A 14,273-nucleotide genomic window follows, 5' to 3' on the forward strand; every position below is an offset into this window, starting at 1 on the left:
CCCCAATGGACAAAATGGGCTAAGACTCTTAGGGTGGGCTGGGAATCGTTTGAGAAAATTATGGGGTTTGCTGGAAGGGAAATTGTCATGGTGGTAGATGAAGAGCGGAGTAACCCCAAGAGCTGGTTTTGGGAGCAAGCATATTTTGTTTGTGGATGTCCTTGGTACAAAATGTAGGAGAGAGCTTGTGAAACTTGCTTGACGACACTTCCCAACTCCATTTCTCTGTGTTGGAACAACATTAGAAAAGAGCATCAGACTGAATGGCAATAGCTAGCATAGTCAAACACATTCAGAGGTAATAGCATGAAGTGAATGAATTTCAGTGCTAATATGAATTTCTGCTTAGCATGTGGAAATAAGAGGACAAAGATTTAAGGTAAATAACCAGTGCATTAGTAGTTTATCCAAGAAAAGTGAAAGTTGTCCCAGGATGCAGCAGCGAAGTCTTTTTATTAGACTTAAAGGTCTGTTTAAGGAGGTACTGGTAAGGTTCCAGATGAGAGTCTGTTTCTGGATGGTCAAAAATGCACATTCAAACTGGAGCTGATGGACAAGCAGGAGGGAAGAGGATCAAGAATGTGGAGGGCCTATCATGGAAGAAGCCTCAGTTTTGGCTTCTAAAGAAACCCAAATGTTGGAATTTTCCAGGGGCAGAATTCATGTAATACTGGGAATACTGTGCTAGGGAATGCTTGGTTTCACTTGTAAGTATTCCAGGAAGTAATACTATTTTATGTGACAATATTTAATGCAGATCACAGCGATGGTGATTTTCACTGTTTTTCATATATTTCATTCATGTTTCATTCCCAAATTGTAAGATGCATGTAAGATCAGTGCCATCAACTTGTTTCCTGAAGATTGTATTCTGCTGGTAAGAACAGTGTAGTAGATAAGATTACATTATCCAGGGTCCGTTGAGATGGATACAGCATTTTTGTATATTCTGTGGTGATAATCAGCAACTACAAGCAATCTCTTAGTGTATCCTTGGGTCAGGAATGACAGCTTCATTTTAGATCAGTAAGAATAGTATGGGGCATAAACTCCGCAGGAAGAATACTGTAAATCTGTTCTTCATTTTGTTGTGCCTCTAATGGCTTTGGAAGAGAAAGGAACTTTATTCGACTCGAATGTTCTTTAGTTCTGAAGGTGGCTGGCTGACCTGGTTTTGCTGGCAGTATGTTTCCCTGCTGAGTTTCTCTTTGGCTTTATTTAAGCATGTGGACTAGACTGTTAGCTTGATGAAGTGATATTTGCTCATGCAGCTGCAGATAACTTTTTTTAAAACTCCTGCCAAAGAGGGAGCAGGTTTCCAGATACACTTGCAGTTCTTCACTCAGATTTGCATTGTGCAGGGCTCTTTGTCCTGAAAAGTTCTGTCTCTAAGGCTTGAGCGTATCTTGTTAAAAAATACTGCATGCATAAGAAGCATAGCATGTGGGTAGCTGCTCCTCGTGATTTGCTTAATCTTCTGCAGTTAATTAAAAGCTGATATGACAATAAAATAAACTATTCTGTCCTTCCAGGTAGTTTGAGTCAGGGCAGCACAAACCATTTCCTGTAAGAGCTGGGGAGAGCTTGACTTGCTCCCTCTATATATGGGGACTGATTAAACTCCCTGTTATAAGGCTGTTCCTTCGCTACCAGCCCTATATGTACAAAATCTAGATCTCGCAGGGACAAAGGCAATACTGAGTGAAGCAAAGCCTTGTGCATTTTTAGAGGACATGTTCCACAAGCCTCTGATTCACAGCTGCTATTACAGTAAAGATTTCTTTTGTCCTCAGATAGAATTAAATGTATTAATTTACAGAACAGAGCAAAAAATCTTCCCCGCCTCATCTACAACCTGAAATACATTCAAGAAAGAATATAGTGTGTGTATGTCTTAAGGGTGGGTGCAGATGGGGATGACAACTTGTAGAGCTATGAACTTACGAGCAACTTGAGAGAAGGAAATTAAGTGGTCTCTGTGCCTCTGTTGTGACGTACTGTTTGTAAATTAATGTAGAAGAAAAGCTAGTGAGGTGTGAAACTTTACCTTGAATTTTGGAATTGGATTTCTGTGCTTTATGAGCTTGACTCAGGAGTGAAGCATCACATACTGCATCTCTTCTGTCAGAAAACTCAGCTATTTGAAGTTGCGCTTGGTGCTTATTGAATGTGTTCTCTTTTCAGCTGCTCTTGGCGTACAGCAGCCATCGCTGCTTGGAGCCTCTCCTACAATATACACCCAGCAGACAGCATTGGCAGCAGCAGGCCTGACTACACAAACACCAACGAACTATCAGCTAACTCAGACAGCTGCTTTACAGCAGCAAGCTGCAGCTGCAGCAGCTGCTTTACAGCAGGTAAAGAAAAAGCATTTGCTATTGACTGTATGAACTTTAACAATTTAATACTGTGGCTTTATAAAGCTGAAGTATCCAGGAGAAAAGCAGAATGGGAAATGGTGAACACTGCAGTATCAGGGGGTTTAAAAAACAGTGGGATTTTAGGTCTACAGCTATCAATAGTTGTATTAGTCTGTGAAGGTGGGAATTTTGGCTGTGGAGGTGCTGACTTTTAGCTATGGAAAGCCTTTTGGGAAAAGGAGTTCTGCTGCACCTAAGCCAAGAATCTAGAGTTCCAGCTATCTTCCATCACTGTATGTATCTTTCATAGCATATTGCATGATTTCATGCTGTGCCCTGGATACTGTCCTAAGTGTCAGGCTTAACAAAAATTAGTGATTTTAGCTAGAAAGAGTACATCAGAATCCACTGTAAAGGCCAGAAATATTTGTTATGAAAGTAATATGTTGATACTGTTAGTTATGTTTTGTATTAGAATTGTTAAATGTTACTAGTTTCTAGCTAAAACTTGCTTAGCAGGTAACTTGTATTTGATGTTATTGGGGTAATAATACTTCCTGTTTATGAGATATTTTGCTTTTATCTGTTTCAGCAATATTCACAACCTCAGCAGACTCTCTATAGTGTACAGCAACAGGTTTGTGTGATTCTTACTGTGTACATCACAAATAACTTGAAAAGTAACGTTCATTGTGTGTCTTGTAGGATTTGTCTCTGAAATCATCCTTGTATGGGAAGTTGTTAAAGAAACTAAGTAACACTTTATTGTAGTGAAAGAGAGCTTGAAGTTCATTAACTTGGAGAGAAGTATCCAGAATGGAAGCCTGCCTACCTTCATCCAAAAAGGAAATTTAAAATATATACTATTCCATGTTACATGATTCCTGCTAAACTTCACTCTAAACAGGGCCATGTATTTTAACTGCTGGAAAGATGCTGTCCACAAAAAGTTCCTTTTTTACGTTTTTGGTTGGTTGGTTGGTTTGGTGTTTTGCTTTTTGTTTTTTGGGTTTTTTTGCTTTTTGGTTTTTTTTTTTGGTTGGTTTGGTTTTTTATGGTCTTTGAACTTAACAAGGTTTTGAAAAAGAATAAAAGGACATGGAAATTACAGACTTAAGCTTTTTCAACTGCCAAAACATTTTTGGTATTGCTATTATCTTTCAGTTACAAAACCCCCAGCATTTCTGCTTACTGAATAAACCTGGATTATACAACCTTAAAATTAACCACATGAGCACAATTTTATGCATATGCAAACTGCTGAAATGACCAAACGGCAAAGGACTATTAACTGACACAGATTAAGTAAAAACTCTTACTTGTAAAGAGGAGGTAAAATTGTACACTTTCCTTAAGCAAATAAAATTAATTTATAACTTTATTTATTTTAAGTTGCAGCAACCTCAGCAGACCCTTTTAACTCAGGTTAGTTTGGTTTTATTGTTTGGTCTTCATCCCCAAACACAGATAATTCAATAGTGCAAATTTGTGAAGTCATGAGTAGTTTTAATCTGTCAAATGAACTAATATAAATGGACATTTAATTTGTACAGATTTATTTTATCCAGATGTTAAAATATGCATTGCCTTGGTTTCAAAAATTAGTAGCAACCACTTTTCCTTAATCTTGAAGGGAATATGTATGTTGATTATGTTTTTTGGTTTTTGTTTTTTTGGTTTTTTTTGTTTGAACTTCAAGTGTTTGGCTGTTTTGCAGTGAGTAACCAACTGGGAAAATCTTACCTTTGAGAAGGAATTTTAACCTTCTGTTTTAACTGTATTGCAGTAGGTATATAGACAGGTTTAAAAACAATCTTTCTCAGTTTGACAGGTTTAAAACTTGCAACAATTTAACACACTAAGTTGCTCTCCTTTCATTTTAACTTAACCTTTTAAACATGCTTTTAAAAAAATACACCAACCCTACACTATCTTACCATGTTCTACTTTTTTAAGAAGGCAAGCACTTGAATTACTGAGTTAGGGAAGGGTTTGTGTTAGCCTCAGCCTTTACTGACTTGTAACACTACAGTTGGGATAGAAATGGAGAATAAGCCCTAAGCATGTATTCCTGGCAAAGCTAGAAACTGATCTCCTATTCAGGCCCATTGTATGGGTTACCTGTAAGCCCTAATGCAGTCTTTACTCTTTCTTCCACCCCCCCACCCCTCCCAGACTGTGCATACTTTGGGGAAGTTGACTTTTTTAGAAGAAAAGGATAAACAAAATCAGTCTTCATTCAAAGTAGAAAAAAGTCATCTACAAACAACACTTCCACCTTCTGAAAATCTCCATTCAGAATAATTGCTTTAGAGATATTTTAAACTCCTACCTACATGGGTAAAGGAACTGTTCCTTGTAGGTATGCTAGCTGGTTATAAGATTTATAGTTTGCTTTATTTTGCTTACAGCCAGCTGTTGCACTACCTACCAGTCTTAGCCTGTCTACTCCTCAACCGGCAGCCCAGATAACTGTTTCTTATCCAGCACCTCGGTCAAGCCAACAACAAACCCAGCCACAAAAGCAGCGTGTCTTCACTGGGGTAGTTACTAAACTACATGATACATTTGGTTTTGTGGATGAAGATGTCTTTTTTCAACTTAGGTAAGATATAATACTTGCCTACAGAAGTACTCTGGGGTACCTCACTAAATAAAAGGTTTCGATTATTACATTCTGTTACTCTACCGATAGTGCCTGCAGTTAGTACATTGTTTTCTGCTAATACTGGAAGTAAGATAGTCAAATAAGTTAATAGACTGAGTTCCTTTATGTGAATTTTTGAATTTTCTTAATACAAAGCCCAAAGCTAGGAGTCTTGGAAGGTATTAAGCTCCTTAGAATATGAAATTGTAGAATTTGTATGTGATTAAATGCATATATCTTGCTATCTGCCTGTCTTCACTTAGTACTGGCTAGGGAACTTTAGGGCCAAAGATGGGAATTAAATTCCTGTGCATACTCTGAGCTGAAGCAGGTAGAACTTTCACTGAATTTGGGGGTAAATGCTCTTCCTGTAAGCTTTTTTTATTTTAATGAACTTTTTATACTTTCTCTCATCTCTAAAGGTAACTTGCAAATGTAAAATTAGCTAAATAAGCCTTAGACAATACATTTTGTTATGTTTACAGTGCTGTTAAAGGAAAGACACCTCAGGTGGGTGACAGAGTTTTGGTAGAAGCTACTTACAATCCTAATATGCCGTTCAAATGGAATGCACAAAGGATCCAGACACTTCCAAATCAGGTATGTGGGGTTACCTGGTCTAACTTGTGCTGACTGCTTCTAGTTTAAGCTCACTCACAATTTGTTTTCTCTTCTGCTGTTAGAACCAGACACAAGCTCAGCCGTTACTGAAGACTCCTCCAGCAGTTCTTCAGCCCATTGCACAGCAGACTGCATTCAGTGTTCAGGCACAGCCGCAGCCACAGTCCTTGTTGCAGGCACAGATATCAGCAGCTTCAATCACACCTTTGCTTCAGACACAACCTCAGCCATTACTGCAGCAGCCACAGCAGAAAGGTGCCCCTTCAGCACGCAAAGTTTGTGTGGTCCTTTTAGTGCTTAGTGTGTGATGATTATTTGTTTTGTTAGTCAGAAGACTGAAGTAATAGTTTAAATAATATGGAAATGACCCTATTAAATTTTCAGTTTGAATATGTGTCTTCCTGCAGCTACATGCAAGGCACATTGCCTACAATAGCTCAAGAGTCACCTGGTAGTGAAGTCCCCATGGACTTCTGTTCATAATCCAAAAGCAAAATCAATGTAATAATTCTTATATTAGAATATATTACATTTATATTTCACACAGTTGTGTTGTTAGAACTGTTATTTCTATATCTGTGTTCTATTAGCTAAGTTGGAATTTGAGAGAAGAAATACTGACAAACATGAAAAACCTAAAACAAAGGTTGTGGGGTCACTTGAACTTTGAATGGCTGAAGAAGCAGTAAGAGAGTTGATAATAAGATAAAATGAAAATTTTTCTTGGCCATAGTAGAAGCAAAGGGAGATGATCTTAAGCTATCACCAAAGCAGAACTGTTTTGGATAAATGCTTATTACAATCTAATTAGTCCTAGTTGATGTTTAGTAATGTTTGCTCCATTTACAATCAGTTGGTTAAATACCTTGAGACAACAGAAGTATGTGCTAGGGAATTGTGCAGCAGTGTAATAAATTGATTGAAGAATAATTTTTCAGGAAGCTAACTGTTTTTACCTATCAATAGCCTGAAAATCAAGCTTTATGTTTTCTTTAGTTCAGTGAGTAGGTAGTTATCTAACTTAAAGCAAGTGACTTTTCAATGAAGAGGCTTAGCTATAGCTTCTATGTGCTTATGTTATATTAGCTTCTTAAGAAGATCTTTCAAAGAAAAGAAGATGCTCTTAAGCCAGTTTCACTTACTAGTATCTCAGTTTGAATCGGTGAATAAAAGCATAGGTCTCTTGAGTTTCTTGGGGTCGGTGTTCTAAGTAGATTTATTTGACTCTAGAGTTAGTTTAGAAAATGTACACAAGTGAAACAACTGTAAAGCAGCAATGTTTGTAAAGTGTAGATAGTTGCCCCCTGTTATGTATTAGTCTTCTTTTATGTATTAATCATCTCTTAAATTTTTGTTTCAGGTGGTTTGTTACAGCCCCCTGTTCGTCTAGTTTCACAGCCTCAACCAGCTCGAAGATTAGACCCACCATCCAGATTTTCTGGGAGGAATGACAGAGGAGGAGACCCTATGCCAAACCGAAAAGATGACAGGAGGTATGTTGTAGAAGACTAGACTTACAATCAAAGCATTCTGTAAAGACCTGTCTGCAAACAGAGCTGAGCTTGCTCTATTGTGAGTCAGTGATATGCACAAATGGCTTTAACATTAGGTACTAGATCTGAAATTAGATATTAGATCTGAAATGAAGGAATTGCACGATCAGTCTCTCTTGTAAAGAGACAGTGTTCTGAAACTCTGAGGAACTTCTCTCTTTTTTATGAGTTGTCTAGCTTCTGTTGTGCTGGAAACCATTTTGTGTTACCAGCATGCAAAAATATTTGTATCTTGTGTGCTTTTTTTAAGTCGCGAAAGAGAACGAGAGAGACGTAGGTCCCGGGAAAGGTCACCCCAGAGAAAACGCTCCAGAGAGAGGTCGCCTAGAAGAGAGAGGGAGAGGTCACCTCGAAGACCACGACGTGTTGTTCCTCGTTACACGGTTCAGTTTTCCAAGTTTTCATTGGACTGGTATGTTTATAGTGCCAGATGTTTACCTATATCTCACTTTAATTGTGGGCTCAGATTACTGTGAGCTTTATCAACACGCGTGTGTGTAGCGAGTGTTAAATTATGATCTTAACCTTAAGGAAATATCAGATATGTACTAGCTGAGAACCTTTTACTATAAATGTTTTCTAGGTGGTTATTTTTTCATGCTGCTGCATACCTTTATAAATATTCCCTAATACACAGACACCTTAATCAGGAGTACTTGGTTGTTAACTTGATTTTAAGCTATGACACTCAGATATTTCTCTTTACATTTTATGTACATACATACAGTAATAAACACACAATAGCTGCATTTCCAATTAATATGCCTCTTAATTATGTGCCTTTATTAATGGTTCTTTTATTGCTGTTATCTTTCAAATACTATTGTTTATTTCAGCCGTAGCTGCGATATGATGGAGCTGAGGAGGCGTTACCAGAACTTGTATATCCCAAGTGATTTCTTTGATGCTCAATTTACATGGGTGGATGCTTTTCCTATGTCTAGACCATTTCAGCTGGGAAACTACTGTAATTTCTATGTAATGCATAGAGAAGTAGATCCTATAGATAAAAACGGTGCTGTCCTTGATCCACCTGATGCTGATCATCTGTACAGCGCAAAGGTTTGTATGGATTTCCAGTATTTTGACTATTCGTTAGAAGTTTTTTTACCAAGAAGGTGAAAAAGTGAATTTAACTGAACTTAAAATATTCTACAATTTGAGCAAAATACAGTGGTTTTAAACCTTTCAATAAAGAGCTAGTATGTAGTGCTTGAAGAATCATGACTGCAATTGAGTTTGTTCTTCTCTATCTAGAGCTGTCCTAAATATTTTTACTGAGGCCTCTTCCATTTTCTGCACCCAGTTGCACTGATCTGATTATAGGAGAGAAAGTCAGCTCCTCCAAGATGTCTGAATGTTATTCTTAGGTGATTTGTTCTGAATAGTTAACGGAGCCCCTTTTTTATTCCTTCAAGGGTCCCTTTTGTGCAGTTTGTGCTCTTCTGTTTAGTGATTTTTGTTCTTCTTTCAGATTCCTCTCAATATTATTTTGTGGAAGGTAGATTGATCATATGGGGATTATCTGAATGTCAAAAAATGCTGCATCAAGGGCTGTAATGATGTATAAAAGACCTCAGTGTCAAAATGTCTTCCTAAAACTTTTACTAAAATAGGTCTGAGATTCTAGGTCAATCTGTTTTAGAAGTGTATTTCATTGAAAGACAGTTTTAGAAACACAACTGCCTTTAACCCCTGTATTTCTGAAAAACTTCACTTTTCTTACCTTCTGTGTATATAATTTTTGAAGCCTTGGGGCAAGTTTCAGACATACTGTTTTTTTTCAGTCTATTGATGCAGAGCAAGACCTCTCTTTCAGAAGGTCAAACTTCAAAATGTATTTAGTAACTGAGGAATAGCATCCCATTTCATAATACTAACTTGTTTAGGATATACAGCAACCTTGTTAGATTTGACTGGGGTAATGGGATGCTTTGAGGATGCAGAGCAATGTGTTGGTCAGTTGCCTTGTGACTGTGATAAAATGGAAGGAGTACGTTACCAAAACCAGAAATGTACTCAGTGTGCTTCCTGGTATAGGTTATTTGGCATATAGCGATAACATGCAAAGCATGTTGCTTTTATCTGCATTCAGTTTGGTTTGGTTTGGTTTGAAGATCCCACACTGCATCCATATGTGATGTAGAGAAATTGGTCTGTGGCAGACATTTTAATCCTCAGTTCTACAATTTTATTTTACCTTTATTTGTTCTGATTTTTTGTAACATTAAGGAAAAAGTACTGGTATGTATGTGTTTGCAAGTGGTCATAGTTTACCAGTCATAGTGGGAAACCTTCACAAGACTGATCTGACTTACACAACAGGTGATGTTGATGGCTAGTCCTAGTATGGAAGATCTCTATCACAAGTCATGCGCTCTGGCTGAAGATCCCCAAGAACTTCGTGATGGATTTCAGCATCCCGCTAGACTTGTAAAGGTAAATATGCTTCAATGCCAGACACTTTTGGCAATAAAGGTTGGTTATAGACCTTTAAAATACTTGGCAATAAGGGAGGAGTTTGTAGGCAGCTAAATGATGGCTTCGTTTTCCCTCTGAGGCGGCCTAGTTTATGTGTCAGTCCTTTTTCCAGTTTATAGGAGGTCCATCTTCACTGCTTTAATATTTACTGCATGCTCAACTTAAAATCAAAACAGTAGATATTTGGAGAAACCTATATTATATTATTAACTTTGTTAGTCTTTTTACAAGCACTTAGACTATTTTTTTAAGGGTACAGCTGTGAAGAGCATACGAATGAAGCAACAGTTAAATAACCATTGTATGAAGTGAAATTTAACTATTGTTAAAAACCGAACAATAAGTGTTGTGGTGTTTCAGGACATCACAGTCTTGTTTTCCAATTAAACTCTATTGTTTTAAAGTAAACGGAAGTACTTGAATTTATAATGTTCTTGTCTTATTTTTTGTAGCTTTGCTTTATTACTTTTGAACAGGAACTTCTATAAATGTGTGTTGGAATTAAGGCGCCATTAAAATGAGTAGCTGTTTGTCTTCTGTGTTAGAAAGCTTTAATTGCAAAGGAGCAAGCCTTATACCAGTAAAGCAAAACATGATGGAAAGTCTTGCAAGCAAGAATGAGTGATGATGTTTTAAACCTATTCCATTACTGAAATAATGTGTGGAAAAAAAATAACTGAACTCTTTCTTGACTGACTTTCACTTTCAGATTTCAAAATAATGTGGTAGCTTACTCACGGATTTCAGTGTGTTCTATGAAGTATTATTTGTGCTTATGGAAAATGAGACTCTATCCCTAGCAGGGGAACATTCAGAAGACTCTTTTTGTCTAGTTTTTAGTGGGTATGAAAGGCAAAGATGAAGCTATGGCAATTGGAGGACACTGGTCCCCATCACTGGATGGACCTGATCCAGAAAAGGACCCTTCCGTGCTGATAAAGACGGCTATTCGTTGTTGCAAGGCTCTTACAGGGATTGACTTAAGTGTGTGCACACAATGGTAAGTACTGTACTGCAAAGCAAAGTCCACTTTAGCAATACTTGTCTGTTACCCCAAGTTTTAAAAAAAAAAGAAAAAAAAAGAAAGAAAAAGAAATGGAAAAACTTTTTTCTTTGTCGGCTGCTCTTGGTAGTGCAGGTAAACTACTCAAAGGATGTTCTGATTTGTAATAAGCTTGATTGGTGCCAACTGTGCTGAATACTGCATTAAGAACTAATTAAAAATTCTGGATTTATTTTGATGTGTTATGCTGTAATTTTTTTATGAATGTGCATTGAAAATATTTTTCATTTTGTGCATAGCTGGAGAAGATCGTCAAGAGAACTTCATTTCATTGTTCTTTTGTTATAAATGAATAGCCGTTCATTATATAGCCATACTTTCTCTTGCTGAGATTTTGTTCTGTGTTAACACTCACTGAAGTTTTACTAATATGAGGAAAGTCTATTGGATGCTAAATTTAAAGTGCTTTAACACTTTTATTTGCGCATTAAACCTATGTGCTAAACAACAAGTTACATAAAAAGAATTTTGTGGATTTTCCTCCTTTTCAAGTGTGATACGTTTTACAAACGTGCCGAAAGAGAAAATATGGCTTCCATAATTTTTTTCTTTAGATAAACTTCAAGGTCTTGCAGCAAAGTTTCTTTACTTGATGTGCTACAAGTGATCTAGGCTCTTTTTAAAATGTATTGTAGAATTTTTTTTCCAACATGCTTCTTCCCTTGCAACAGGTACCGTTTTGCAGAGATTCGCTACCATCGCCCTGAGGAGACCCACAAGGGGCGTACAGTTCCAGCTCATGTGGAGACAGTGGTTTTATTTTTCCCGGATGTTTGGCATTGCCTTCCCACCCGCTCAGAGTGGGAAACCCTCTCCCGAGGATACAAGCAGCAGCTGGTCGAGAAGCTTCAGGGTGAACGCAAGGAGGCTGATGGAGAACAGGCACTGAACGCTAATCCCTTTTTCTATTTCTGCTTCTCACAGGCACAGGAACACAGGCACAAAATGCACACCACATGCTACACAACATACATACATAGGAGGAACATTACTGGTAACAATGACTGGTAAACCAGCTTTCAGCAGTGTAGTGGATGTTGGTTTTTATTTTTATTACAGCTAGTTCACTAATTTTAAATGTGTATGCTGATACTACAAAAGGAATTGAATTGTGCTTATGATGCGCAGAAAATTTTTTATCATAGATGTAGTTGCTGGAATCTGGGACCAGTTGTTGAGTGAGATGCAGTTACGAATAGCTGTCTTTAAACATTTTGCCATTTTCTAAAATTTCTAAATTCTCTCCTCTGGCCAGTTCTAATTGTGATATTTGAAATTGAACAAACACTAGTCTGAAACATCTGAATTTCAGGCCATGTGGCTGATCAACATCTTGGAATAAGGGAAGGTCTGACTGAACAAGGAGTAATTTGGGAGATTTAAAATCTGGGGGAAGATCACACACTGTATGGTTAATGGAGACCAGCAGTGTCTGTGTAACCCCAATATTCTTTGTGGTGTTGCTTATCACCCTTTTGTGTTCCGCAGATCTGGCTTGTATTGGCTGAGTGGCACTGTGATCATTTATAAAGTGGTAGAATGTGTGTGTGAACTTGTCTAAATAATAACTTTAGGAGAAGACTATCTGAAACAGTTGTGACCTTGCACAGATCAGCAACAGAATTTAAAAATAACTGAAGTGCTTTCAAGCTTTCTGAATGATAATTTCTAAATTTTATTTGTCAGGATGAAGAGGAAAAGGATGATGGGGAAGCTAAAGAGATCTCTACACCTACACACTGGTCTAAACTGGATCCAAAAACAATGAAGGTAACTAACACTTTTCTTAAATTTTCTTCCATTTCTTACAAAAAACTTCTGTAGTGTTTTACCTTGCTGATTTTGTAGGTATTGGATGTGATATCACAGTATGCAAGTGTGATTCCTGATTATAGTAAGTGAATACAGCTAAATGAAACTATGCTGAGCTTTTGAACTTCCTACAATTAAAGGGTATCACATACGAGATATTAACTAGAAAACTAAAGTTCTGCAGTAATCTGGTCACATCCACTTGCATTAAAAAATGTGGTGTCTAAAATACTTCAATGTTAGTTTAAAAAGGCAATAATTCTACAAAAATGTGTGGCACAACACATAATTAAATGTCTCCTTGAAGGGAATAATAAATAAACTATTTGCTGTAGTAAAATGTCTTCCCTGCCCCTGTGGAAAGTTCTTTAAAAAGGGCTTCTTTGAGAACACAACTTCAAATGTAGTATGGTTTATGTATCAGTAAATATTAGTGTTTTTCAGTACAGATTTAAAAAATACAGTTGACTGTTCAGTGTTCTTAATTTTTACTACACCTTTTCTGCTAATCAAATGTTTTGCAATGCCACTGGTTGATACCATTTACAAAGCTTTTATTTACCAGGTGAATGACCTTCGCAAAGAATTAGAAAGTCGAACTCTTAGCTCTAAAGGACTGAAATCTCAGTTGATAGCTCGACTGACAAAGCAGCTAAAAGTAGAGGAACAAAAAGAAGAGCAAAAGGAGCTAGAGAAATCTGAGAAAGAAGAGGAAGAGGAGGAAGATAGGAAATCCGAAGATGACAGAGAGGTTAGGTTTTGGACATACTTGGTTTAAGTCTTATTAAATATACATAAATTATTATGTGTAACATTTGTGTAAATAAATACATTGGTATAAAAAGTATAGGACTATTCCCAGTTGTATTGGGATTTTGTAGTTCTTGGGTGACTCTGCTGGGAACTCTTTGCTGTAACTTGAGATGCTGAATTGGAACAAGATCTTGGCAAGTTTGAATTTCTTTATATCAGCAAAATCAGCTGCAGTGTGCAGCTGCGCTTAAGGGTGTCTGAATTAACATCGGGCCTTAAATGTAAGGAAGAATAAATTCCAAACTCATGAGAAAAACTGCTTGAGAGCAGGCAAATACACTTCTTAACTTTTTAAACCTACATGAAAAGCAGCTGGTTAGTTGTATAAAGCCTTAGGGAATTATTGTGGAAATAAGAGGAGGGCAGGTTACTCCTATGGAAGTTATAGTGTCTCCAAGTTTGGTTTCTTCACAGAGCTAACGGTTTGGTTAGGTTTGTTCTCCCTTATTGTGAAACTTTAATTTTTGCTTTTGGACAACGCTCCTGTGTATTCAAGTTTCTCAGTTTTGCAGTTGGTAGTTTCAGTACTACTTAGTCTGTTTTGCTGTTTCCTAAGGATAAACAAGATCTGTGCAGTAAGGCCAAAGCTCAACCACAGAAGGACATAAATGTCCAGAGAATGTATTGTGGGTTAGTTGCTTTTAAACCTGCCTTTTTGTGTATTACCTGCTAACTAACATGGGATGATTTGAAATTTTATGTATCTGTGTAAGCCTTGTTGAGGGAGCAAAGGCTATGTGCTTGCTAATTCTGTCAGCTGCTGCCTTCTCACGCAGCTTGGATGCACTTCAACTATCTTCAGGTTTCTTGCCATGGCTTTCTTTAACATTAGGAGACGGAGCTTTGATTGTGCTTGCTTCTTTAAAAAGCACTAGCTCTGCCATGCCTTTTATCCATACTCATAAAACTTTTAATATTTCTCG

General features: G+C 37.2%; 1 protein-coding gene across 1 annotated transcript in view; it reads left to right on the plus strand.

The window, feature by feature from the left end:
* The window catches only part of CCAR1 (cell division cycle and apoptosis regulator 1), a gene marked incomplete at its 3' end in the record, with an annotated part of 25,614 nt that overhangs the window by 4,655 nt on the left and 6,686 nt on the right, over positions 1–14,273 (plus strand). Inside the window, exons 2-15 of the mRNA XM_010017496.1 lie at positions 2,185–2,357; positions 2,953–2,997; positions 3,753–3,785; positions 4,772–4,965; positions 5,493–5,607; positions 5,691–5,883; positions 6,989–7,121; positions 7,432–7,593; positions 8,018–8,243; positions 9,507–9,620; positions 10,496–10,662; positions 11,397–11,607; positions 12,412–12,495; positions 13,103–13,288. Of these exons, the coding sequence (XP_010015798.1) occupies positions 2,185–2,357; positions 2,953–2,997; positions 3,753–3,785; positions 4,772–4,965; positions 5,493–5,607; positions 5,691–5,883; positions 6,989–7,121; positions 7,432–7,593; positions 8,018–8,243; positions 9,507–9,620; positions 10,496–10,662; positions 11,397–11,607; positions 12,412–12,495; positions 13,103–13,288 (2,036 nt within the window). The remainder of the gene's footprint in view (positions 1–2,184; positions 2,358–2,952; positions 2,998–3,752; positions 3,786–4,771; positions 4,966–5,492; positions 5,608–5,690; positions 5,884–6,988; positions 7,122–7,431; positions 7,594–8,017; positions 8,244–9,506; positions 9,621–10,495; positions 10,663–11,396; positions 11,608–12,411; positions 12,496–13,102; positions 13,289–14,273) is intronic.

The sequence above is a fragment of the Nestor notabilis genome, unplaced genomic scaffold (assembly GCF_000696875.1).
Source record: "Nestor notabilis isolate BGI_N333 unplaced genomic scaffold, ASM69687v1 scaffold30766, whole genome shotgun sequence".
Taxonomy (NCBI): Eukaryota; Metazoa; Chordata; class Aves; order Psittaciformes; family Psittacidae; genus Nestor; species Nestor notabilis.